Genomic DNA, 26,588 nt, shown 5'->3' with positions numbered 1-26,588 from the left:
AATCTGTCAATATCCCGACCCGGATCTCAGTCAATGGAGTATCTTCTCTTCCAGACTTGGTTATAACAAACTTCCCTGCAAATGTCTGCTGCTCTTCTTCTGCTCCAATCGGTTCTTCTGATCATGTGCTTGTTAAAGTGGACATCTCTCTGGCCATTCTCAGAGAGCCTCCGCAGCGTCGACGAATCTGGCATTTCACTCAGGCCGACTGGCACGGTCTGCAAGCAGCCATCAATCATCTGGACTGGTCTCCCATCTCGACTGCTTCTGACATCAATTCTTCCTGGGAATTCTTCCAAAGCAAACTGCTCTCTCTCATGCACAGATTTATCCCATCTCGTCTTCAGTTGTCTTACCCTTCCTCCCATCCATGGTACACTGAATCTTGTGGTGAGGCAGTTGCCCTGAAACAACTTACCTTTTCCTCTTGGAAAGCAAATCCAACTGAAGGCAATCTCAGTTTCTTCCACCAAGCTCGGAACAAGTGTGTGTCTACCCTCAGGAGTGCCAGGAAGCACTATCTCTCCACACTCAAGATTGAACTCTCAACCCTGTCTCCTTCCTCCAAATCCTGGTGGCGTCTGGTCAAATCCGTTTCTGGTGTTTGTTCCCCCTCCATCCCCTCCCTTACCTCAAATGGCTACACAGTTGACACCGCACGTGACAAAGCCGAATGCCTCAACTCTGTGTTTGCCTCAAAATCTTGTGTCCCAAACCCATCTCTCTCTGTTCCCACCTTACCCAGTCGAACCCAACTGCTCCTGGACTCTGTGTCCTTCTCTCTTGACAAGGTGGAGAAGTTTTTGTCAAACCTCGACTCTGATTCTGCAACTGGACCAGACGGCATCAGCCCACAGGCCCTAAAATCCTGCTCTGCCGCTCTATCTCACCCTCTCTCTATTCTTTTTACCCTCTCTTTTGCTCAAGGTCATCTGCCAGCATCTTGGAAATCAGCAAACATCACCGCTTTGCACAAAAAAGGTGCAAAAATGGATCTATGCAACTACAGACCAATCAGCCTGCTCCAAATTATCAGCAAAGTCATGGAATCCATCATTGCTTTGGATATCAAATCCTTCCTCTTCTCCAATGGCCCGATCATCAATTTGGATTCAGACCAGGTCATTCTACTCTGGATGTTGCTTCTGCTGTCTCAACAATGGATGGAGGTCCTCAATGCCAAACAGGAAATCAGAGCTGTCTCCCTCGACATATCAAGTGCCTTCGATACGGTCTGGCACCCTGCTCTGCTCACCAAACTCTCCTCCTATGGTATCCATGGAAATCTCCACGCATGGCTTGCAGACTTCCTCTCTGGTCGTAGTCAACGTGTGGCTCTGAATGGATTTCTCTCATCTCCCCTTCCTGTTCTGGCTGGAGTTCCCCAAGGTAGTGTTCTGGGCCCAGTGCTTTTCTGGTCTTCATCAATGATCTATCCGACTGTCTGGAAAATCTTGTCTATCTCTTTGCTGATGACTCCACTCTCTGCCGCTCCATTCCTCATCCCTCAGATCAGCAGTCTGCAGCCTCCTCACTCTCTGCAGATCTGGACAAAATCACAGACTGGTCAAATAAGTGGAACATGTCTTTCAATCCTGACAAATCTCACACTCTTACTATGTCTCTCCGAAAAGACCAACTGGAAAACCCTCCCATCTACTTTCTCAACAATCCTCTTCAATAAGTTCTGTCGCTCAAGCTTTTGGGTCTCACAATCTGCCATGATCTTTCTTGGGAAAACCACATTTCCAAGCTGGCCTCCAAAGCCAGTCGCCGACTGGGCATCCTCCGTCGTGCAAAGTCCTTCCTTGGCACACCTGAGCTCCTCACCGCATACAAGGCTTTCATCCGCAGCTCAATGGAATACTGTTCCCCCCTCTGGGCCAGTGCTCCTACCTCACACCTAGCTCGGCTTCACGCTGTTGAAATCAAAGCTTTGAGAATCATTGGAATCTCCTCCGATGAAGCTAACTCAGAGGGCCTTTCACTCACTCACCGCAGGCAGGTTGGTGGCCTTTCTGTCTTCTACCAACTCCTCTCCGGCCTTGCTCCCCCAGCTCTCTCTGTGCTCTGTCCCCCAAATATTTCAACAGGTCGCACAAGATCTGCCAGCAACCCTGTTATGGTTAAACTGCCAAAATCTAGGCTCTCTGCTCACCTTCACTCTTTCATTCCCCTTTTCTCCCACCTCTGGAACAAACTCACCCCACTCCCTTCAATCCCACTCCACCCTCCAGGTCTTTAAAACAGCTGTTCACCACCATCTCTTATCTTCCCCCATCCAAAACCTTGATCTTTTCTACCCCTGCTAATTCACCCCAGATCCAAATTTTTGAAATTCCCACTTCTTTCCTGGAAGTCCTTGCATTGTCCATATGTTTTATACCTCTCCCACCTCCCCCCAAGCCCTCTCCCTCACACAGTTCTCTCGATGTCCCTGCTCTGAAATGTCATGTTTGTGTCCTTCCCCCTCTCTCCCCATCTTGTCTACCTCTCCCCTTATTTTGTGTTTTATGTGTCGGTTTGACTTTTTGTGTGATTAATGTTAGCTCGCTCTTTCACGAGCCTCGATCTTGTATCCCCCCAAAAAAAGTATATATATATTGTACACTTTGCATATGTATGGGTAGGAGATCACATTTGTGAAGTTTTGTGTTGATCGGATATGGTTCGTTTTTCTATTCAAGATGGCTGCCAAACCATGTGACCTACAACATCATCATTTTCAAACTATATGCAACAATGGTGTTAGATGATATTTGTAAAATGTTGCATCAATAAGGTAAGCTGTTTCAGAGATATAATTATTTTATATTTTCCTTCAATCCAATATGGCTGCCACACCATGTGACCAATGATGTTTGAGTGATAATCTTTTCATCGCCATGCCTGGTCAATGACACATGTAAAGTTTCAAGTCGATTGATTTGGTGGTTTGGGAGATGCGAGCAAAAAAACAGAAGATGTTTTTTTTGAGGTTTTAGGTTAAATCCAATATGGCTGCCAAACCATGTGACCCATGATGTTATAGATCATGTGCATGCAATTTCAGATTTTTAGGACGAGTACACCCGCAGATTCCGGGAGGGGCAAGAGGGTCATTCCTCTTTGGGGTATATAGATGACAGTCGATCTCTGGTCGGGTCTCAAGAACAATGGGTGTGTGTTAATTTACCCAGTTTCTTGTGAAGAGATCGCCAAGTGGTTTAAGCATTCGAGCAAGCACTCCATTCAAAACCGTTGAGGAACGGCTGGCCTGGCATGCACTAGCTATGTGCTTGGTGAAGGAGCACAACTCGGGCTTCTCCGTTTCGGTTTTGTATGAAACAGCAGGAGCGAGTTTCAAAACTTTGCTACGAAAAATGCCACGGTAGCGGCAGAAAGGGCCATGTTATTACCCCAACATTTGTGGGTTATATAGAGTACAGTAGATCTTCGCTCAGTTCTTTAAGTAAACCTTACTTCACGGATGTCGGGATTCCTCGAAATTTCTTCATTTAGTGTTATAAAGAGCATTAGCAACTGTTTAAAATGCTAATCATACGTGTTTGTGGTGTTTAATATTTTTACTTCCTGTAGAAGGTGAAGGCATGTGTGAAGGCATGTATGAGAAGTGTTATGATTTATGGGAGCGAGATATGGGCAATGAACGTAGAGCAGCAACGAAGGCTGGAAAGGGTGGAAATGCGAATGGTTCGGTGCATGTCCGGAGTATCGTTGAGAGAGAGGAAGACAAATGATGAATTGCGAAAGATGATGGGAATAGAGCCTGTGATGGATGCTGTGAAGAGAAACAGGTTGAGATGGTTTGGTCATGTGTTGAGGAAGGATGAAAGTGACTGGTTGAGAAGAGTGATGGAAATGAATGTCGAAGGAAGTAGTGGACGGGAAGACCGAGAAAGACTTGGCTAAAGGTGGTGGAAGAAGAAATGCGGGCAAGGGGGTTATTAACAAGGAGAGATGCAGAAAATAGGGCAAAATGGAGAAGATCGTCATGGGGACCACAAGGCTAAACCCCACTCTAGCAGGGAAAATGGCTTTGAAGTGCATGTTGTTGTTGTTGTTGCTGTTGTTGTTGTTGTAGAAGCCGTTGCTCCCACAGCAACGCCATTACAACTATAAGCTATGTATACACATTATCACTGCAGGAAAAACGCCTTGGGGAAGTGGGACATTATTAGTATTAATATTGTTTTGTAATGACTGATAATTTGCGAATAATATGCGATTCATTTTGTTATTGAAAACGTCTTTGGATAAACGCCACGAGAAATCTTCTTCTTTGGACAAACGCCATGATAAAGCTAACTTAATACGGCTATACACCTCAACACGCAACCCATTGACGGCAATGGCGGGGAAAACCTGCTCGGGGGAGAAAACCCCCTTGGGGAGGGGGGTAAATGAATGCGCTACAACTTTCATTATGTAACCATTGGTCATCCTGTCAAGTTTGGTTGAGATTGGATAAGGAAGGACGGAATGTATTGGCATCAAAAATTCATCAGACAGACGGACAGACACAAATGGCGTATTTAATACAACAACAACAACATGCATTTTAAGGCCATTTTCCCTGCTAGAGCGGGGGTTAGCCTTGCGGTCCCCATGACAATCTTCTCCATTTTGCCCTATTTTCTGCATCTCTCCTTGTTAACCCCCTTGCCCACATTTCTTCTTCCACCATCTTTAGCCAAGTCTTTCTCGGTCTTCCCCGTCCTCTACTTCCTTCTACATTAATTTCCATCATTCTTCTCAACCAGTCACTTTCATCCTTCCTCAACACATGACCAAACCATCTCAACCTGTTCCTCTTCACAGCATCAATCACAGGCAATATTCCCATCATCTTTCGCAATTCATCATTTGTCTTCCTCTCTCTCAATGATACTCCGCACATCCATCGAACCATTCGCATTTCCACCCTTTCCAGCCTTCGTTGCTGCTCTACGTTCATTACCCATGTCTCGCTCCCATAAATCATAACACTTCTCACACATGCAGCATACACCTTTCCCTTCAGCTTCAGCGACACTCTCCTCCTCATCAGCACGCCACTCAGTTCCCGAAACTTCTTCCATGCACATCTCACTCGAGCAACCGTTGCCGAGTCTGATCCACCTTCTCCATTCAGCATGTCTCCGAGGTAGCAAAATGTTTTCACACCTTCCAGCTTCACGCCGTCTCCAAGATCCAACTCAACATTTCCTCCATCTGCAGCTCCCTCTGTGCACACCTTACATTTGAATGTAGCTGCCACACTGGTAAATGACCCTTTCAGACCACTACATTTTTGATGAACCCACTCAGCGCACATAGTACATTGAATGGAGTTCATTCCGACACCCTTCCTGCACACAGCACACGGCCACTTCCCAGTTCTTTCCACCTCACCACGTGCTTTACCACTTGCCATCACCTTCGTCTTTCCGATATTCACCTTCAGACCTTTTGTCTCCATACATTCCTTCCACGTGTTCATCTTTTCCTTCAGTCCATCCATACTTTCCGCAATCAACACCAGATCATCTGCATACAACAACTCCCACGGTAAACCCTCCTTTACGTTCTGAGCCAGCACCTCCATCACAGCTACAAATAGTAGTGGACTTAGTACCGACCCCTGATGCACTCCCACCTTCACCTCAAACTCACCACTGTTCCCATCCTTCGTCCTTACAGCTGTGCGCGCTCTTTTGTACATTGCCATCACTACTCTGATCAACCATTCCTCCACTCCTAGCTTCCTCAATGCCCATGTCAATACTTTGTGTGGAACCCTATCGAATGCTTTATCCAGATCAACAAACCCAAAAAACAACTTCTTCCTCTTCTCCATGTACTTCGCCTGCAACTGCCTCACAATGAAAAGCGCATCTGTCGTTCCTCTTCCTGGCATAAATCCAAACTGCATTTCGTCGATCTTCACTTTCTTCCTTATCCTCCTCTCCAACACCCTTTCCAATACCTTCATTCCATGCTCCAATAACTTTATCACTTGGTACGAGCCACACTCCAGAGGGTCACCTTTCCCCTTGTATAGAGGGATGAGGGTACTCAGTTCCCAAGCCACTGGAATGCAGCCTTCTTTCACCACCAGATTACAGATCTCTGTCATTCTCTTCACACCCCAACTTCCTGCTGCCTTGAACATATCTCCCACAACTCCCGTTGGCCCTCCCGCTTTTCCACTCTTCATTGCTTTTATCGCTTCCTCAACTTCCTTCTCAGTTATCTTCTCTGCCGGTCCTAAAACTGGGTTACTCTCTATGTTGCCATCCCATTCATTCTCTGTATTCAACAGCATTTCCATATATCTTTTCCAGCTTCCTTTAATTCCATCTGGGTCGACAACGATTTGTCCCACTTCATCCTTCAAGCAACTCACCCCCATCACATCACTCACTCACGCAACTCACTCACCCCCAGAGCATCACGCCTGGGTTCAACTTAGATACATTTTCATTACATTCTCCCCGCCGTTAGAACTACACTCCCGCTAGGCAGGAATCAAGCATGCAGCAGCATTGCATTAGTAGTGTAGCGATTGTGATTTCGATTTCGAAATGGCGTATATAATGTTATAAGGAATTCGATTAAAACATTTTTGGCTGGGATACCAATTTACCTATGATGTCATCATTAATATCATGCTTTTGTTCCCCATTGGGAGTAATTGAAAATGTGCCAAGTTTCAAATTTTTCCATTCAGCAGTTTCTGAGAAATATATATTTTAATTATTTGCGTTTAATCCAAGATGGCTACCATACCACGTGACCCATGACGTCACAATTATGATAAAAACATTCTGCATGGGTGTCACTCCTACCCTGAAAGTTTTTGTCGCAATGGGATATCTGGTTGCTGAGAAAAACGAGGTCTAGCCCGGATGGACGGACAACCTGAAAGCATAATGTCTCCGTCCACCTTCGGGAGCGGAGGCAAAAAAAGGTTTCCTCTCACTGCGACCTTGTCTTGTCCGAAAATTTACCTTTGGGCTGTCTTGTCAGGGTTTGATTCCCGTCTCTACTATAAACGGTTGGATTGGTGCTTCACAGGCTCTATCACAAAGTGATCCCTTGCAACGACATTAAGCTGGGCATCCCGTCTGCTAACATTAGTTGGCGGACGTTAAAGATCCCACGGTGTCCTTCGTGAAGAGTAGGCGAGGTATCACCGGCATCTTCCACAAATACCAAATTCCTGCACTAACCAGCAGAGCTGCACAGTCGCGTCATCGGCCAATGATGCTACCCCGCAGCCTTGTGCTGCATACGAATAAAGAAGAAGATTTCCGGCACCCTGAACAAATTACAAATTTCTGCCAAACTCCCCGCCATTCGAACGCCAGGCTTGGCCATCACGCTTGTTGCTGTTGTCTACCACCTACCTCCAGTTCCAAGTCATGAATACTTCATTAACACTTGGAAACAAGTCAGGATGTATAACTGCAAATGTATTTTTAAAAGTGTGTGGAGGTGGGATATTTAGGCCTGATACATAGGGGAGAGTGGGGTAAGATGAGCCATTTTTCAGTAATGCCCTTCTGGACATCAAATATAAAGTGCTGTGCATCAGAGCCATAGTGATTATGATGGTGTAAATACTTGCTTCTCCCCTCATACACATGTTACCATTTCATTTTCATGTCATTAATTAGCAGAGGCTTTCAAAAAAAAGTTGTCTAATGGCTCATTTTGCCCCAATGATGGGGCAAGTTGATCATGGGTTCGGGGTAACTTGAGCCAGTGGGTAAGTTGAGCCACAAGAAAAAAACAGCATGAAACATTTTGTGTCCCATCAAATTCACCGGCTCAATACAGGACAGAACAGCAATAAAACAAGTTTGAGACAAAAAGTTTAAGTCCAGATCCACTGGGAAAGCTTATTATTGATAAAACACTGAGAAAACCCATTGAAACTGGGAATGCATGAAGTATGAATGAATACACATTTTTTTAACAATCACGCAAAAGCTGTTGCTTATAGCTTTAACAATGCAAAACAAGACACAGTCGTTTCCTGTAAATGTTCACGTTTTTCAGATCAGATTTTTCAGTTCAATAATTGAAACTTGATAAATGCTCCTTTCCCTTGTGTGAAATTTACGCACATGTAAGAAGCACCTCGTGTCTATTACAAAGTAACATGATGTAATTGATCTAATGAAATTTAACAGTTTGAACTGAAATAATTATACATGTATTGTGTTCTGATTATTAGTAAGACACATGAATTATCAGTAAACTTTGGCTGAATGTTCATACATATGTAATCGTCAAGATTTATCAGTCAGATATGCTGATGAACTGGTTTGTATTTCAAATAATTATGAAGAACAACCACGTGCTGTCTTCCTTTTATAGTCCCAAGGCATTTTTCCATTTACCTGTGATTAATGCAAAAATATTTACATAAATCATTCTTAGGAATAGGATTTAGATCTATACACAAGTATCAGTGTTACAAGAACTACAGTTTTCAACTCCAACTTGCGTATAAAGCAGTAACTTTATCTTGCACACATGTTCATGGGGTAAGATGAGCCATGGCTCAACTTGACCCGACCCAATTGATCATCTTACCCCACGGGCGCCACTTTGAATATAAAAATGCTCGTTTCACGTATTGATTCAATTTACAATTCATACTCTCAGGTAAATAATCTACACCATTCATGTTCACATTACTACATAAACAATTCATTAAGCTTCCATTAATTCTATTGTTATCACCCTCAAAACACCATAACTCAAAGTTTGGGAAATTCCGAAAAAAATACAAATTTCATTAGATCTTACTTACCCCTGCTTCATATTCCTCTGCATGTGTACTCAGGAAGAAAGACTGTTGCTATGAAAGTATAGATGGCGCTCTCACACCTTCAAATATTTCACTTTCTAAGAAACATGGGGTGGCTCAACTTACCCTTAGGCTCAACTTATCCTTAGGCTCAACTTACCCCACTCTCCCCCACAGCATGATATTCTATCATTAATACGTGTTCTGTTTTGCAGAGGCCTTCCCTTCTCCTCTTTGTGAAAATAACATCTCTGCAGAGAAGTGGATCGTGACAAAGGAAACGGATGAAGAACTGGTACGTCGTTGAACTCGGCATTGAGGTTTATTTACATCGTGATTTTCTGAATCCTTTATTCACCTGTTCATTACCTCCGGCACCAAAGGTGGATGGATGGAGGTTATGTTTTCATCCCTGTATGTCCGTTTGTGAAGAAAATATCTCAAAAAGTTGTGGATGGGATCTGACGAAATTTCGCAGAGAGGTAGTGGATGTGACAAGGACGAAATGATTAGATTTTGGTGAAGATCCGGATTCGGCTACTAGAGTTTTAAAAAGTAATTCCTCACCATTGGGAGATAGGGCCAAAAACGATACAAAGCAGGATATCTCTTAAAGTTGTGGACGGATTTGGACGAAACTTGTTGGACCAGTTGTGTGTGTGACAAGGAAGAATCGATTTGACTTTGGTGAAGACCTGAATATGGATTCGGATATGATAAATATTTAATTTTTTAAGTGATTCTTCACCATTGGGAAATAGGGCCAAAAACGATACATAGCAGGATATCTCAAAAAGTTATGGATGGATTTGGACGAAACTTGGTGGAGAGGTTGTGTGTGTGTGTGACAAGGAAGAATTGATTCGATGTTGGTGAAGATCCGGATCCGGATCCAGCTTGTAGGATTTTTAAAGTGATTCTTCATCATTGAGTGATATGGCCAACCAGGTGGAGGTCTCTACTGAGGGCCGTTCTAGTTGAACACTGCATTATATACTCTGCACTTGTGTTGATGCACAAAAACGTCAATAGAACAACAGCTCGATAATCGATTAAATCTGCAGGAATATATACCGGTATACATTATTTGAGGCTCATGCTCATGGAAGAGAGAAAATTAAATAATTGGAGTATAATCTCCTCCCCTTTTATACCAGTATCATCAGGTTAAAGAGCTAGTACACCCGCTCCCTATGAGATAGGGAAGAAGAGTCATGTTATTATATTCTATGGGGTATATAGATTACAGTAGATCTAGGCTCGGATCCATTAGTCTGTGGGGGACGCGATAAGCATATAAGGCCTCAAGAACGTCGGGTTTCCTTCCTTTCAGTTTTGTGTTCAACAGCAGTAGCGACTGTTTATAAATATAATCATACATGTTTGTGGTTTATAATCATTTTTTAATTTCTGGTAGGGGTGCTCTCACAAAATTCACGATAAGCTATTTATACGTGCATTTACACGGCGTTTGTCCAAGGAGGAAAAACCCTTTGGGGACAGGGGATATTTTTTGTTTTAATTTTAGTTTGTAATACCATTAATATTATGCTATTATCGTCGGCATTGTTATTACTTTTGTTATTAGAAGTGGCCTCAGAAAAAATGCCACGATGAGCTCTCCACGGATATACACATTAACACGGTTTTTACCCAAGGCAGAAAACCCCTTGTGGAGATGGGCAAATAAAGTCGCTATATCGTGTCATGTGACCCTTAGTCCTCCTGTTAAGTTTGCTTGAGATTGGATAAGTAACGACCGAATTTATCGCGGTCAGACAGACACCAAATTGTATGCGTATCTTAGTGTGATAACGACAAAAATCGATATTTTCCCCTTCATTATCAAGGCAAATCCGTTAGCAGAGTGGCTTAGGTCCAATTTTCATTAAGATCGTGCACTTTGTGACAAAAGCACCAAACTTGGCACAAACCTTCTATGGGATGTGTTGTGTCTGAACGATTTCAGAAGGGTGCCAAAAGTCCCGACCAGCTTAATGACGTCATAGGCCACGCCCCCTTTTAAAACGTATTTTGCCATGTCGTCCATTTTTTGTCCCCGTCGCACCGCGGAGCGAAAGGGGGACTATGGTTTTCCCCTCCGTCCGTGTGTGCGTCCGTCCGTCTGTGCGTGCGTGCGGGCGTGCATATGTGCGTGCATGCGTGCGTAAGCGAAGGACCGAATTCTCATTTGGTGTGAGGGTGCAACCCACGTCAAAATCCAAGATGGCCGCCACCATGTATGTCTGACGCCATGTATGTCTGAACCTTGTGAGCGGAATATCTTGAAAAATAAGCGAAGTACCAACTTCTAATCTGGTGTGTGGGTGTATCTACGCATAAGGAAGAAGGCTATTGAAAATTGGGTCGCCACGTCAAAATTCAAGATGGCTGCCACCATATATATGTCTGAACCTTGTGAGCGAAATATCTTGAAAAATAAACGAACGACTAACTTCTAATCTGGTGTGTGGCTGTATCGAGGCATAAGGAAGAAGGCTATTGAAAATTGGGTCGCCACGTCAAAATTCAAGATGGCTGCCACCATATATATGTCTGAACCTTGTGAGCGAAATATCTTGAAAAATAAACGAACGACTAACTTCTAATCTGGTGTGTGGGTGTATCTACGCATACTGGAGAACGCCATTGAAAATTGGGTCGCCACGTCAAAATCCAAGATGGCCGCCTTGCGTCTTCCACTTTGTCAACTCGCATCGCTTCACCAACGGGGGACCTAGGCGTAACGCTTGTTTTCTTTCATTAAACATGAGTGCATTTTTGGGTTGCCGTGAAAACGCGTTTAGTTGCTAAATTAAACGCAAATCGAACGAAAATGTCAGTACCAAGAGTGGATCACGGGTACGTATACGCGAACACATCTGAGATTGATTTCAATGATTGTGAAGATAGTTTTGACAATGTTGACTTGGTATTTTGGTCATTCAGGTGATATTACACGTAGTAAATAATAATGTTGAGCATAATCTGTTAAAATGAGAGATTTCCTGTCTGGTTTGCAAGACGAATGCTCGGCCTAAAAGCTAGCCCTAAAAAACAAAACTCAGGCAGGCTACCAAATGCATTTTAGGGTTATTTTTTTTTGTTTGTTTGTTTGTTTGTGAAGAACATTAACAACATATTGTTATGAATTTGGTAATGCAACATCTAGAGCTAGGTAGATCTGAATAGGTAGGTATTCGGCTGTCGTGACAGGGACTCTACATGTAATAAGTTCTTGATGTTTAGGCGGTTGTCGGGGTAAGATGTATGAGTGTGGATCTACCTGGAGATTCGAGTGTTAAATAGTGAGGGGTTAAAGGTAACGCCCCTGTGAGTCTCACCTAGTAATCAAACCTTTGTCCTTTATGGCACTGCAAACCACATAAACATTAGTTAGGTCCTTAGCGCAACATTAAATAATCCCCCTTTCCCTGACAAGGACTTCGTAATAAATTGACAGGAAACCAGGTCAAAAACACCGCCACGATTGGCCGCCACCGTGTACACCTCCAAAGGCCTACAAACCTGGCCGGCACGTGTTATGCCAGGACCGCAGGGTCGCGTAACGGGGGAGATGTCAGGAGTCGCGGGAGGCTTTGATTGGCTGAGGAGTGCGCAATGTGACGTGATCGGCCACCAATATAGGCGACGGTCGGACGCCATTTCAGAGTTGAGTTGAGTTCGTGGCAGGCACTGGGAGACGCAGGCAGGCACCAGAGAGTTGAGCGGTGGTGGAGAGTTGGAGAGGACACGCCATTCCAGTCGCAGTTCGAGTGCAGTTCGGGTTGTAGGGAGTCGCAGGAGACACACGAGAGCACACCCAGCTGGCACTGAGCAGTTCGTTGGCACTTGGCTGCCAGCACTCCCGCGTCGAGTGGAGTGGAGTTGAAAGGAGTCCTTCCTGTCCCTGGTCAAGTGGAGCCGCTGGCCTGCGTCGGACGCGTGGTGCTTGGAGCGAGGGGCCTCGTGGTGTGCGATCGGGCCGGAAGGAGCGGTGCTGGACACCAACAATACAAGACGACAAAGACAGATAAGCCCGATCTCCGCGTATATTTTGAACGACGGGACGTGTTATTTTCGTGATTAATCTCCCTCGTTTGTGTTTGCTGTCAGTCGTGTGGGGACGTCCCGATTTAGGTTTATTAGAGTTATTAGATTTACCGGCGGGCTTTTTCACTGGCTTTACTTTTCCTAATAAACCCTTATATTACTTTTTGTACATAATATCTGAACGCAGTTTTCCTGGGTGTTTGATTTTAATAGATAAGGTTGCGGAGCCTTCGCTGCGTCCCGCTATTCCGCGCGTTGGTGTTGAACTTGAGTCCGCCATTGAGTGTTCGCCTCGGGAGTTAAAGTCTCGCAAATCGGTCATCCGTAACTGTGGTGTTAATCACGGTTACGCGACAAGTGGTGTCAGGAGTGTAGGATTTGAACCCGTCGGACAAATTTTTTTGTCCGCGGCGAGACATCGACACGGTCGGGCGTACATTGCGTCCGACGTTCGAACGCAAAATTTGTATAGGCGAGGCGGAGAAATTTAATAATCAATTGGGCATACGGAGCGCGATATCGCGTCTTCGTCAAATTTAAATTGTGTTTTTGGTATTAAAATAAATACGCGCGCGGGGTACGACCTTCCGGAAAGCGGATGTCGGAGGTCGACGAAATGGAGGTGCGTAGTGAGGCCTCCGTCAGCGTCGGGAGTGAGCCGGAAATGGGGGATAAGGAGGATAGCGTTGGAACTTTCCCCGCCGCTGGGACGGCCCCGATAGATCTCCAGACCATAGTAAATTTAATAAAGGACATGAGGGCTCAGGGTGAGCGATTAGAGGGCCAAATGGGGGTAATGAGGGACGAAGCGAGGGCTCGGAGTGAAAAATTGGGGGTAATGAGGGACGAAGCGAGGGCTCGGAGTGAAAAATTGGGGGCAAGGAGGGACGAAGCGAGGGCTCGGAGTGAAAAATTGGGAATCGGGAGAGTGCAAAACCAAATTACGGACAGACTGGGGAAATTTGAGGGTAAAGTAGAAACTCAATTGGGGGCACAGGAGAAGCCAAAGGTGGCAAAAATTGAATCGGAACGGGGGGAAGCTAGATTGGGAACAGGAGAGAGTACGGCCCATGCAGATGTGCATGTTGCTCACGAGCAGGGAATTGCACCGGGAATGGCAAAATTGGGAATTGCACAGGGAATGGCAATTGAAGTAAATGGGGAGACCGCAGGTCCACAGGTGGATGGGGAATGTCCACAGGTGGATGGGGAATGTGTACAGGTAGAGGGGGAATGCCTGCAGGTAAACGTTGAGTGTCCACAGGTGAGCGGGGAAGGAAATTTGGAATGTGAGAGTTGTAATGGGGAATGTTTCCCACATTCTGGCCTGGTTGTTTATCGGGACCGTGTGGATGTCACAACACCCCAACCGGGGGATGAATTTGGAATTGTGCAGCACCAGGGCGGTGGTGCGGAGCAAGAGGGGGTAGAGTTTTTGGGGGTCCATGCGATAGAGCCGGACCGGGTATTTATTGGGGATATTGATCAAAGCCTGGCGGGGCCAGGAATGATTTCTAATGATGAGGATGAGTTGATCCAGCGGCTGGAGACCTGTGACAGTCCCATGGAGGTAGAGCTTGTTCAGGCCCAAAGGAGTCTGGGGGAAGAGGTGAGTTGGTCCAAGGAGGTGGTTGGAATGACCGAGGGGACGCTCACTGTACACTGCTATTTGGAAACCGAGGCTCCAAAATTGGACAACCAGTTGGGGGAGTGTGTTGGCTCCGGGCTGGATTTGGATCTTGGAGGATCGGGAGATAGAGCTTCTGGAGATTTGGTCCCTGTAGGGAATTTGGATCAACTGCAGGGAGGGGCAGAACAACCGGTGGTAGAGGTTGTTCCCTGCAGCTGCGGTTTGGCGGTGGGAATGAAAATTTGTAAAATAAAATTTAAAATAAAATTACAATGGGAACTTGATTTGGAGCAGCCATGGTTGGGATTGGTCCCCGGGCTGCGGGATTTGGACATGGGGAGGTCATGGGTGATGGCCTCGGGCAAAAGTTGCCCCTTTCAAAATTTGGGTATGCCGGCCAGCTGGGGGGCTGTGATGGCGAGATTTGGACGTGGGGTCCAGCCTTGGGTGTCGAGGTACGACCTGGGTCCCACGGGGGGTCTGGTGGGGTGTGGCGTCCCTTGTCCGTCGGGGCGCCGTCCGAGCTGGTGGCTCGGGCCGGCAGGGTCACCGGACCCTGGTGGGGGTTAAGACCTCCAGGGAGGTCCGAGGTGGTTTCTCAAGCCTGGGATGGCAAATATTGAGGACCACTAGGGGGAGGTGTTGTGGGTCGCGCTTTGGTGGTGGCACTGTGGACGGCCAACTTGGGACTGATGTGATCACCCGGGCATGCGACCTGACACCCTCTCCCTGAGACTTTGGGACAACTGGCATGTGATGACCTGCCATGCCGTGTTGGTCGATGGACGCGGGTCAAACCGAATGGACAGGGATGGAGATAGCCTGCCGGACAACCATTGGGGCATCTGTGGAACGTGATGGTGTGAGTGACCTTCCACAGATGCTCCGTTATGATTTATGGACTCTCGGGTTGGGAAGAGAGCCATGGGGATGTGAATCGGGAGATGTGTAACGCGCCGAGCATATGGGCCATGCTCGGCTGGCATGTGTATGGCAAAGCATCCTTCTTTGGTGAGGTGAGTGAAATGTGACAAATGGTTGGCATGGGTAATCTGTGGGTTAGATGGAAATTTAAGGGTGGATTTTGAAATGCCATGGTGGACACTGTATAGTGACGCCATTATTGATCCAGGTGTGTAGACCAAAGTGTTGGAGGCTGTGATGAAATTAATAGGGTAGCAAGACACAGCTTTCAACTGGTTGCGGGGGCAACTGTGCTGATATTTGGGACGCGGGATGATGGGGATGTAGTTGTGTAGCCTGAGGGTCAACGTGGTGCTGTGCGTGTCCGAGGTGTGTGGACCATGTCTTCTGGGTGGGTCTCCTGGTGGAGCATGGCTGTTGACTGGACCTTGGTGTGGTCAAGTGTGGGTGAGCACTGGGGGGCTGCAGTTCTGTAGTCGGACTGGGGGATGATGGGGAGGTGCAGGGGACGTGGCTGTAGGGATGCCACGCACTGCGACCGTGCCCCCCAGGGCCGAGGTTGTGTGTGCGGTAGTGTGTGTTGTGGCAGCAAGTGCTCACCACATTGGCCAGCTGGGGCTGCTGCAGCTGTGTTCCTCGCAGGGGGGCCGAAGGATGGATGGTGGGTCGCACCCTTATGGACACTCATGGGCCATGTTGGCGTTTTGACTGCTCACCTTGTCCCGGTGACCCTTGCACGGTAGAGGTGCAGAGCTGTCGTGGCCACAGGTAGTTGTGTAGTGATGATCACCGTTGGATGCGGATCCACATACCTGCCAGTGTAGTGGGGACAAAAGAGAAATTTGGAAGTATTTGGTAGGCCCAATGTGAAATTTTGGGATTGTGAAGGGTGGATGACACTCTTGGACCTGACCAACCTGCAACTACCTGCACTTGAGGTGAGTGTTTTGAGGAGTACTGTCCCAGGCTTCAGGATTTGCTTTGGGAAATTGGGGACATGTAATTTGGAGTTGGGAGGCGGGTGAGAGTGATGACATGGCCGGTGAGGGGATGGAATGGGAGCCACAGTGTCTTGTGGGTGGCGTATGTTTTTGTATTGTGGTTACGTGTTTTGATGTGGTCGTGAGAGTGGAACCTGGAGAGTGTGTGATGATTATTGGAGATAATGAGGGGTGATAATTGTGCTTTTGGAAATGTGCTTTTGGGAAGATGTGATGGTTTAAATGTGAACTGGGGGAATTTCACATGTAGCAGGCCATGGCAAGCCTTGTAACACCTTTTACACCATCTATGGAATTGTACTGAATTGTGCTGAGTTGTGTGGAGAATTGAATGGCAGCGGGGGAGGAAGTGTGTTTTGGGGTCTTGTGGGTGGGGAAGGTGTGTGTGTCCGCAGGTACAGAGCAAGCTCTGAGGAGCGATGCCTGCGGGCCCCCCTCTGCGGCAATTACCCCTGGCAGCCGGTGGTAACTGGAAATTGGAGCTCGTCGGTGGAGGGTCTGGTTGGGCGCCGCGGGGTGAGGAAGTCCCCCGGTGACCCGTGTTGCTGCGCGAAAGCAGGAGGCAAAGGAGCCTGGTGTGTGTGGAGACCCTCACCGGCGAGGTAACGGCGGAAAGGGGCTGTTGGGCTGTCATGGGGCCAAGAGGTAAAGGGGGGGGGGCAATGAACTTGTAAGTCGGTTGACTTGTTTTTGGGACTGCGGGCACCACAGCCTGATGCGCCCCCACCATCTTTTTGTGCGGTACCCCCCCGCTGCCTAGTTGAGGAATGCACACACACGTGAATGACATCAATGCCATGGTCCTGCAGGGGGGTGTATTGAAGAAGAACCTTATTGATTTTTGAAATGCCTTGATGACCTATGGAATGAGAATGAGTGGTTAAGGGGTCTGTGTAGCATGAATGTGGGCGAAATCCACCGAGCCGTGTCACTCACCTGTAACATCTGGACAGGGCCCGTGGAAATTTAGGGGGGATGCATTGGGGATGGCCCCGCAGGTAAGGTTGAGTCTTGTGGCATCCACCGGGGGACGCGGTCTGTAGACCGGGGTATGTACAAAGGTTAGAGTTTTGAGTTTTGGAAAGATGGTTAAGTTTTGTGGTTAAGTTAGTGTTGTGTGTTGTTGTTTCCTCCCTCCACAGGAACAACGAAGAAGATGTACATACTTGCATGATGGTTAAGGGGTTCAGCATGTTAAGGAAGTGTAGGTAGGTAGTCCGACTCACTTCCCACAGCCCTTCCTGATTTATTTCGTAGGTTAATTAAGTGTGTGACAGTAAGTGTTAAGGCTGGAATGGTAGCCCTGCGGTGAACCTTGCAGGAGCTACGGTTCCAGGGGGGGGGCTGTGTTATGAATTTGGTAATGCAACATCTAGAGCTAGGTAGATCTGAATAGGTAGGTATTCGGCTGTCGTGACAGGGACTCTACATGTAATAAGTTCTTGATGTTTAGGCGGTTGTCGGGGTAAGATGTATGAGTGTGGATCTACCTGGAGATTCGAGTGTTAAATAGTGAGGGGTTAAAGGTAACGCCCCTGTGAGTCTCACCTAGTAATCAAACCTTTGTCCTTTATGGCACTGCAAACCACATAAACATTAGTTAGGTCCTTAGCGCAACATTAAATAATCCCCCTTTCCCTGACAAGGACTTCGTAATAAATTGACAGGAAACCAGGTCAAAAACACCGCCACGATTGGCCGCCACCGTGTACACCTCCAAAGGCCTACAAACCTGGCCGGCACGTGTTATGCCAGGACCGCAGGGTCGCGTAACGGGGGAGATGTCAGGAGTCGCGGGAGGCTTTGATTGGCTGAGGAGTGCGCAATGTGACGTGATCGGCCACCAATATAGGCGACGGTCGGACGCCATTTCAGAGTTGAGTTGAGTTCGTGGCAGGCACTGGGAGACGCAGGCAGGCACCAGAGAGTTGAGCGGTGGTGGAGAGTTGGAGAGGACACGCCATTCCAGTCGCAGTTCGAGTGCAGTTCGGGTTGTAGGGAGTCGCAGGAGACACACGAGAGCACACCCAGCTGGCACTGAGCAGTTCGTTGGCACTTGGCTGCCAGCACTCCCGCGTCGAGTGGAGTGGAGTTGAAAGGAGTCCTTCCTGTCCCTGGTCAAGTGGAGCCGCTGGCCTGCGTCGGACGCGTGGTGCTTGGAGCGAGGGGCCTCGTGGTGTGCGATCGGGCCGGAAGGAGCGGTGCTGGACACCAACAATACAAGACGACAAAGACAGATAAGCCCGATCTCCGCGTATATTTTGAACGACGGGACGTGTTATTTTCGTGATTAATCTCCCTCGTTTGTGTTTGCTGTCAGTCGTGTGGGGACGTCCCGATTTAGGTTTATTAGAGTTATTAGATTTACCGGCGGGCTTTTTCACTGGCTTTACTTTTCCTAATAAACCCTTATATTACTTTTTGTACATAATATCTGAACGCAGTTTTCCTGGGTGTTTGATTTTAATAGATAAGGTTGCGGAGCCTTCGCTGCGTCCCGCTATTCCGCGCGTTGGTGTTGAACTTGAGTCCGCCATTGAGTGTTCGCCTCGGGAGTTAAAGTCTCGCAAATCGGTCATCCGTAACTGTGGTGTTAATCACGGTTACGCGACAATATGTTATATTTATTAACCAAATTTTCGAAACTGCCACCTTTGGCCCGAGTAAACCAGATCATATCACATTTGAAATCATATCCTGCCCACGACTGGGAGAAATGCGCTCTTTTCTACCCAGTACAAAATGGACTGGGAATCCTGTTTTTGGTCAGCGGTACTTGAACCATGTCAAGGGTCTTTGTTTGCAACACTTGCTAATGTTTTATGGATTCTTTCTTCTACACATATTTTAAAAATATAACACGAAACAGCTATTGCAGATACGACCTTCCTGCACTCAAATAATGATATTATGTCCTTGCTTCTCCTTGCAGTTGATATAATAGTTTTGTTCTTATAAGCACATTGTGCATGACATTAGCTGAAATTTGATGCCAAACATAGTACAGTATGTTTAGATTGACATATCCTTCCGCATGACCTTAAGTGAACTTTAGTGACCTATAGATACCTTCTGAAGAAAAGGAATACATTTCAAGTATCTTTATGGCAATGTACATGTCATGAGCTTTAATTTAATACCAAACTTGACATGTTTATATGAACTTATTATTCGAGAGCTTCGTAAGCGAACCTCTATGCCAATTGCATGTACATGTAAATCCATTCAAAATTTTATGTAAATCCATTCAAAAGTTCACTTTCATTTCAAATTTCACAAAAAAAAAAATTCAAATTTTTCCCCATTCCCTTGGGAACAAAATTTCATGTTGTTATTTGAAATGTCTCTTCCATGATCCGCCATCTTGTCCCTTCCATGATCCGCCATCTTGTCCCTTCCATGATCCGCCATCTTGCTCACGTGATCTTGCTTTGGTCTGGCGCGACCGACAAATTATTTTCACCTGGTGATTAAAATCAATAAATTACAATACAGTACTGTACAGAACGGATTTTGAATTCGAAACCGCTCATCATTTCCGCCAGCTACACCGACTTCATTTAAGCCAGGTACACCGATTTCAGTACGTACCTGCCAGTCGGACCTATGTACCTGGTCCAGTCGACTAGAAGTCTCGACTATATAGCCTACAGTAGGTAAGTCCTGCATTCTATCCCAATCTATCCATTCAATAAAATTAATTTTAATTTTAATTCTAAACCCAAGATCAAACAACCTAGCCTAGCTAGGCCTAGGCCTACCGATGTTTGCGAGGGCTGCGTATTCGATCGACTGACCATTGTCGACGAAGCTCTCACTCTACGCAATGCGTATTCATATTATGACATAGTTACGTAATATATAAAAAAGGGGTGTGGCCTAAGCGACGTCATTAACATGTTCGGATTTTTGGGCACCCCTTCTAGGATTGTTAGTTGTACCCCAAGGAAGGTTTGTGCCAAGTTTTATGCTTTTGTCAGAAAGTGCACAATAATTTTGCTTCGCCACCCTGCTAATAGTTTTCTCTTTTTGTTGTACATTTGCCGTTTTAATTGGACTCCCAAGATATATTTGAGTTATGCGTACTCACATCTGAGCTGTGACGGTGGGATTTGATCCTCGGCCCGGCTGTAAACTGTCGCCCTGGTGTGAATTGTTGTGTGCGTTATCCATCTCAAGAACGTTAAGCTGGGGGCCCAATCTGCTAGCAACGTATTGGTGGATATTAAAATATCCCACGGTGTCTTTCACGAAAAGTAGGCGAGTTATTCCTTGACTCCTGAACATATCAAAAATTCCTGCCACCCTCAATTGAACGTCAAGTCTCACCAGCCGATCCGTGAAAGACTTGATCCAACAGTGTTCCTCGGCCTACCTCACAAATGTTTAATAATAGACTCAAAAGGGACAAAAAATAGACGTTTGTCGTGATGGTTTTGCTAACGTAGTCAAAATAAATCTTTTTTTTTTTGTTTGCATGTTTGACATGAATTTTTAAAGAACGAAATAAAGTGTTTGTGAAGATGTGTCAGTAATTTTGTCCCTGTATAACACAGGTCCGACTGGATATATACTTGAAGAATAACTTTCAGGGTCCACTTTTGGAAGCTCTCGGCGTGACTTGCACTTCTGGTGATGAGTCGGCTACACTGATGGTCCAAGCTGTCGTTCCTGCCACGATCACTGCAAACGTCACAGAGAGTGGTATGCCCATGGAAAAAATGTCCATTAAAAATATTGGACCACCTTTTACAAGATGGAATTTTTAAATAACATAATCTTAAAAACGATGCACAGCTTCCCATTTCCAATAGTACCAAAAGTGTGTGAAGGGTGTATGACATGTTTCTGCGGCCTGGTCGTGTTTGTGACGTGCGGTGATGTTTCGTGGCAGGACAAAGCATCATGCCGAAGTTTTACGTGTCGTTGGGACCGTGTCCTTGTGATCTCACCACCGGGGCATGCGATGAGCGATGCTGCTGCGATTCGGTTTGTACGGCTCCTTTATTTTCGGTCTCATCTTTTTTCTTATTCAAAGAATCTTCCTGTATTCCTAAGTAGCCTGGTGTTGGCGTAGCGGTTAGGGTGTCGGCTTGGGGTCCTAGGATCCTGGGTTCAAATCCCGGTTGATCACTGAATTAACGCCAGGGGGGTTGATTCAGCCTGTCATCCTTCTGAGGTCGAGCAAATTGAGTACCAGCTCACCGGTAATTCCCTGTGTGTCGCAAGAGGCGACCAACAGGGTTGGTGGCAGGAAGGGCATCCGGCCATAAAACATTGCTTCAAAAAGGAGACCACGGTGCCCGAAAAAGGCCAGCCCCTCCTCTGCGGCGAATAATGGCCTCTAAAGGTGGTCTACAACACAACAACAGGCCATTTTCCCTGCTAGAGCAGGGGTTAGCCTTGTGGGCCCCATGACAATCTTCTCCATTTTACCCTATTTTCTGCATCTCCCCTTGTTAACCCCCTTGCCCGCATTTCTTCTTCCACCACCTTTAGCCAAGTCTTTCTCGGTCTTCCCCATGCTCTACTTCCTTCTACATTCATTTCCATTACTTCTCAACCAGTCACTTTCATCCTTCCTCAACACATGACCAAACCATCTCAACCTGTTTCTCTTCACAGCATCCATCACAGGCTCTGTTCCCATCATCTTTCGCAATTCATCATTTGTCTTCCTCTCTCTCAACGATACTTCGCCCATCCACCGAACCATTCGCATTTCCACCCTTTCCAGCCTTCGTTGCTGCTCCACGTTCATTGCCCATGTCTCGCTCCCATAAATCATAACACTTCTCACACATGCAGCATACACCTTTCCCGTCAGCTTCAACGACAGTCCCCTCCTCATCAGCACGCCACTCAGTTCCCGAAACTTCTTCCATGCACATCTCACTCTAGCAACCGTTGCCGAGTCTGATCCACCTTCTCCATTCAGCATGTCTCCTAGGTAACAAAATGTTTTCACACCTTCCAGCTTCACGCCGTCTCCAAGATCCAACTCAACATTTCCTCCATCTGCAGCTCCCTCTGTGAACACCTTACACTTGAATGTAGCTGCCACACTGGTTAATGACCCTCTCAAACCACTACATTTTTAATGAACCCACTCAGTGCACATTGTACATTGAATGGAATTTACTCCGACACCCTTTCTGCACACAGCACATGGTCACTTTCCAGTTCTTTCCACCTCACCACATGCTTTACCACTTGCCATCACCTTCGTTTTAACGATATTCACCTTCAGACCTTTTGTCTCCATACATTCCTTCCACTTGTTCATCTTCTCCTTCAGTCCATCCATACTCTCTGCAATCAACACCAGATCATCTGCATACAACAACTCCCATGGTAAACCCTCCTTTACGTTCCGAGCCAGCACCTCCATCACAGCTAGAAATAGTAGTGGACTTATTACCGACCCCTGATGCACTCCCACCTTCACCTCAAACTCACCACTGTTCCCGTCCTCCGTCCTTACAGCTGTGCGTGCTCTTTTGTACATTGCCATCACTAATCTGATCAACCATTCCTCCACTCCTAACTTCCTCAATGCCCATGTCAATACTTCACGTGGAACCCTATCAAATGCTTTCTCCAGATCAACAAACCCAAGAAACAACTTCTTCCTCTTCTCCATGTACTTCTCCTGCAACTGCCTGTTAAACTGTTAAACAACTGTTGAACAGAAGGTGTAGGGAAGGAATAAAAGCGAAGGTGGTGACTAATGAGACAGAAAGGAGGGATACATGTTGAGTGAGTATCGGAAACAGTTGGAAAAAATAACGGTTAGGCCCAAAACTATGCGTGCCTGAGACGTTGCATAGAAATGAATAGAATGACCATGGAACAATACACAGGAGTGAGCACTCGAAACGAAAAACAATCGACACAAACAGACAATTCCAGAACGACTACTAAGCTTTTTGGAAGCAGATCACTCGGAGGATAAAGGGAAGCACCTCCGACGAGGAAACCAGATAATTTCCTGGTTAATGTTGACAATTTCTGGAGGAAAACTAGTGAAACTAGCAATGTTTATAATTGCAGTTATAATATGAATGAATGAATGATCGTTTTAAGGCCATTTTTCCCCGCTAGAGCGGGAGTTAGCCTCGCGGGCCCCATGACAATCATGGTTCCCTGTTTGAGGCAATGTTTTTATGGCCGGATGCCCTTCCTGACGCCAACCCTTGGTCACGCTCTTACGATGCGCAGGGAAAGTTATAATCGATGCGCAGTTATAATCTACCATATAAAACACAACGTGTGAGTGTGTGTGTGTGTCTTTGTACGGATGTCTGTCCCCTTCACAAGGGTAGGTTTTAAAGGCCAATCCTGTAACATGAATGTGTGTTCACCATGGTCTATTTTCGAGGAGAAAACAAAACTTGAAAAACATTTTCCATAAAAGAATAATTATGTTTCTTTCATTTGAATTGTAGACTTCGGCTTGCAAACCGAGCCTCAAGGGCGATGTGCAGAAGCGTTTAAAAAAAAAAAAATACAAGGTGCAGGGATGTGAAATTTGCTGCACGTGATGTGCAACGTGGGCAGAATAAAACGAATGTTCATTTACATCCGTATGATGTTGAATAAATAAAGAAGATGTAAGCACACCTGACACAAGGCCGAGGCTTCAGACTTTGGCACGCTCATGAGGCTGCACCGTCGAATAAACTGTTCCAACCCGTAATTTTTGACGGACTTTTTACTTGTAATTTTATAGTGCTCCTAATTACATCTCCCCATGAGACACATGATTGGTAATTGTGCTTTCTCCATGATGTTACAAACCTCATTCGAACCTCTAAGGAACTTGTGTTTGCTTGTTTGTTTTTCGGTCATTTATAATTTGCATGCTCAGGCAGCCTCGTTTTGTTGACTGGCTCCACGGTGTCCACTACATTTGATAAGCTTTTCAAGCTATTGCAGATGTGTTACTGTGTTAACCCCGACATGATGTGCTTTCACAGGAGTGCAAACCCGAAGAGCTGAGCCTTTTCTCAACCTGCCTGCCTGGTATATTTGGGGGTGACACGAACCCCCCATTTGACCAGCTTTGCTCGTCGTACGATTCACTGATATCCCCTGATTGGTTTCTCCTACTATGTGTGCAATCCCCAATGACCAACAGTCCCTACCTTGGCATGTTTTTCCTGGATGCTGGTGAAATCTCACAGTGAGTTCCAAATAATCACCTATTTTTACCATCACAATGACACAATGATATATACAGTCACGTGAAAAAGTAAGTACACCCCATGTAAAGTTTTGACTTTTTCAACATATTTCAACATACAGCTATTTGATCTTCATTTCAACAATATTGATAGATAAAGATGATATAACATAACAAATATCATGAAACATTTACATTTTGTAGTCCATTGTATAATTTAAATGAACATAAATGCAAATTTTGCATGTGGAAAAAGTAAGTACACCCTTGGCTCTAATAGGTGGTATTGCCCCCTTTGGCAGAAACAACCTCAAGTAGGCGTTTCTTATAACTGTCTAGCAGTCTCTGACATCGACTGGGAGAAATTTTTGCCCACTCCTCCATGCAGAATTATTTCAGCTGTTCGATGTTTGAGGGGTTTCTTGCATGCACAGCTCGTTTCAAATCCCCCCACAACATCTCGATGGGATTTAGATCCGGGCTTTGACTTGGCCATTCCAGAACCCTCCATTTCTTTCTTTTCAGCCATTCCTTGGTGGATTTACTGGTATGTTTAGGGTCATTGTCATGCTGCAAGGTCCACCTTTGGTTGAACTTCAACTTTCCGACAGATGGCCTCACATTATCCTCAAGCACCCTCTGGTACAATGAAGAATTCATAGTGGATTCTATGATGGTGAGCTGCCCAGGCCCTGATGCAGCAAAGCTGCCCCAAACCATAATATTTCCACCACCATGCTTTACAGTTGGTATCAGGTTCTTGTGGTCAAATGCTGTCTTTCGTTTTCGCCAAACATGTCTTCTGGTACTGTGGCCAAATAGCTCTACCTTTGACTCATCTGTCCAGAGCACATCGTTCCAGAAGTGCTGGTCTTTGCCGAGGTGTTCATTTGCAAACTTTAGTCTTGTCCTGATGTTCTTTCTGGACAGCAAAGGTTTCCTCCTGGCACACCTCCCATGTAGATCAAATTTGTGCAGCCTCTTTCTAATGGTAGACTCGTGCACTTTGACATCAACAGTGGCAAGAGCTACCTGTAGGTCCCGTGATGACATTCTGGGGTTCTTGGAGACTTCTTTCAGCATCTTGCGGTCTGCTCTCGGGCTGAACTTGCTGGTGCGGCCTGGCCTGAACAAGTTGGCAGTTGTTTGGAATCTTCTCCACTTGTAGATGATCTTTTGGACAGTCGAATGATTGATTTCAAATTGTTTGGAGATCTTTTTAAATCCCTTCCCAGACTCCTAGGCATCTATAACCTTCTTTCTGAAGGCCTCAGAGAGCTCTTTTGATCTTGGCATGGTGATGCCACACACTTCAACAACAAAGAGCAAACCCAACTAAATGTCTGAGGTTTAAATAAGACAGGTTCCTCTAAGATCCTCTCTAACGATGCTCTAATCATTTGCACCTGAGCTGGTGCACCTCATTCTAATTTTAGGTATTTGAAGTAGTGATAAATGTAGGGGTGTACTTACTTTTTCCACATGTGAAATTTGCATTTATGTTCATTTAAATTATACAATGGACTACAAAATGTAAATGTTTCATGATATTTGTTATATTATATCACCTTTATCTATCAATATTGTTGAAATGAAGATCAAATAGCTGTATGTTGAAATATGTTGAAAAAGTCAAAACTTTACATGGGGTGTACTTACTTTTTCACGTGACTGTATAGATAGATATATAAACACATGGGGTACATTACATTAAGTCTGGAATATCAGGAAATGAACAAATCATGAAAAAAATCAATGAAAAAAATCATGAATCACTTATTTTGCTCTATGTTTCCAGACTTTTCCAGACATGGGATACCCTGTATTTATATTACTTGTTTTAGCTTTGATTTGGCTTTCAAGAATGAAGCCACAAATTCCATTCATGTCGCATTTTACAGTTTAATTCCCTGGAATTTGAAAGCAAGTTTGAGTGCAGCACATCTCTGATTGGTCAGTGTATAAGGCACCAAACTTTTTCTTACATCCACC

At 45.7% G+C, this 26,588-nt stretch overlaps 1 protein-coding gene across 7 annotated transcripts in view; it reads left to right on the top strand.

The window, feature by feature from the left end:
- TCTN2 (tectonic family member 2) overlaps positions 1–26,588 on the top strand; it is a 44,801-nt gene that overhangs the window by 5,313 nt on the left and 12,900 nt on the right. For all 7 annotated transcript variants that reach the window (XM_068135213.2, XM_078768125.1, XM_078768126.1 and 4 more), the window contains 4 exons: positions 9,019–9,098; positions 20,968–21,115; positions 21,306–21,400; positions 24,391–24,596. In XM_068135213.2, the coding sequence (XP_067991314.2) occupies positions 9,019–9,098; positions 20,968–21,115; positions 21,306–21,400; positions 24,391–24,596 (529 nt within the window). The remainder of the gene's footprint in view (positions 1–9,018; positions 9,099–20,967; positions 21,116–21,305; positions 21,401–24,390; positions 24,597–26,588) is intronic.

Source organism: Myxine glutinosa, chromosome 14, assembly GCF_964187855.1.
Source record: "Myxine glutinosa chromosome 14, kmMyxGlut1.1, whole genome shotgun sequence".
NCBI lineage: Eukaryota > Metazoa > Chordata > Myxini > Myxiniformes > Myxinidae > Myxine > Myxine glutinosa.
This window is presented reverse-complemented; position numbering and strand designations above follow the sequence as displayed.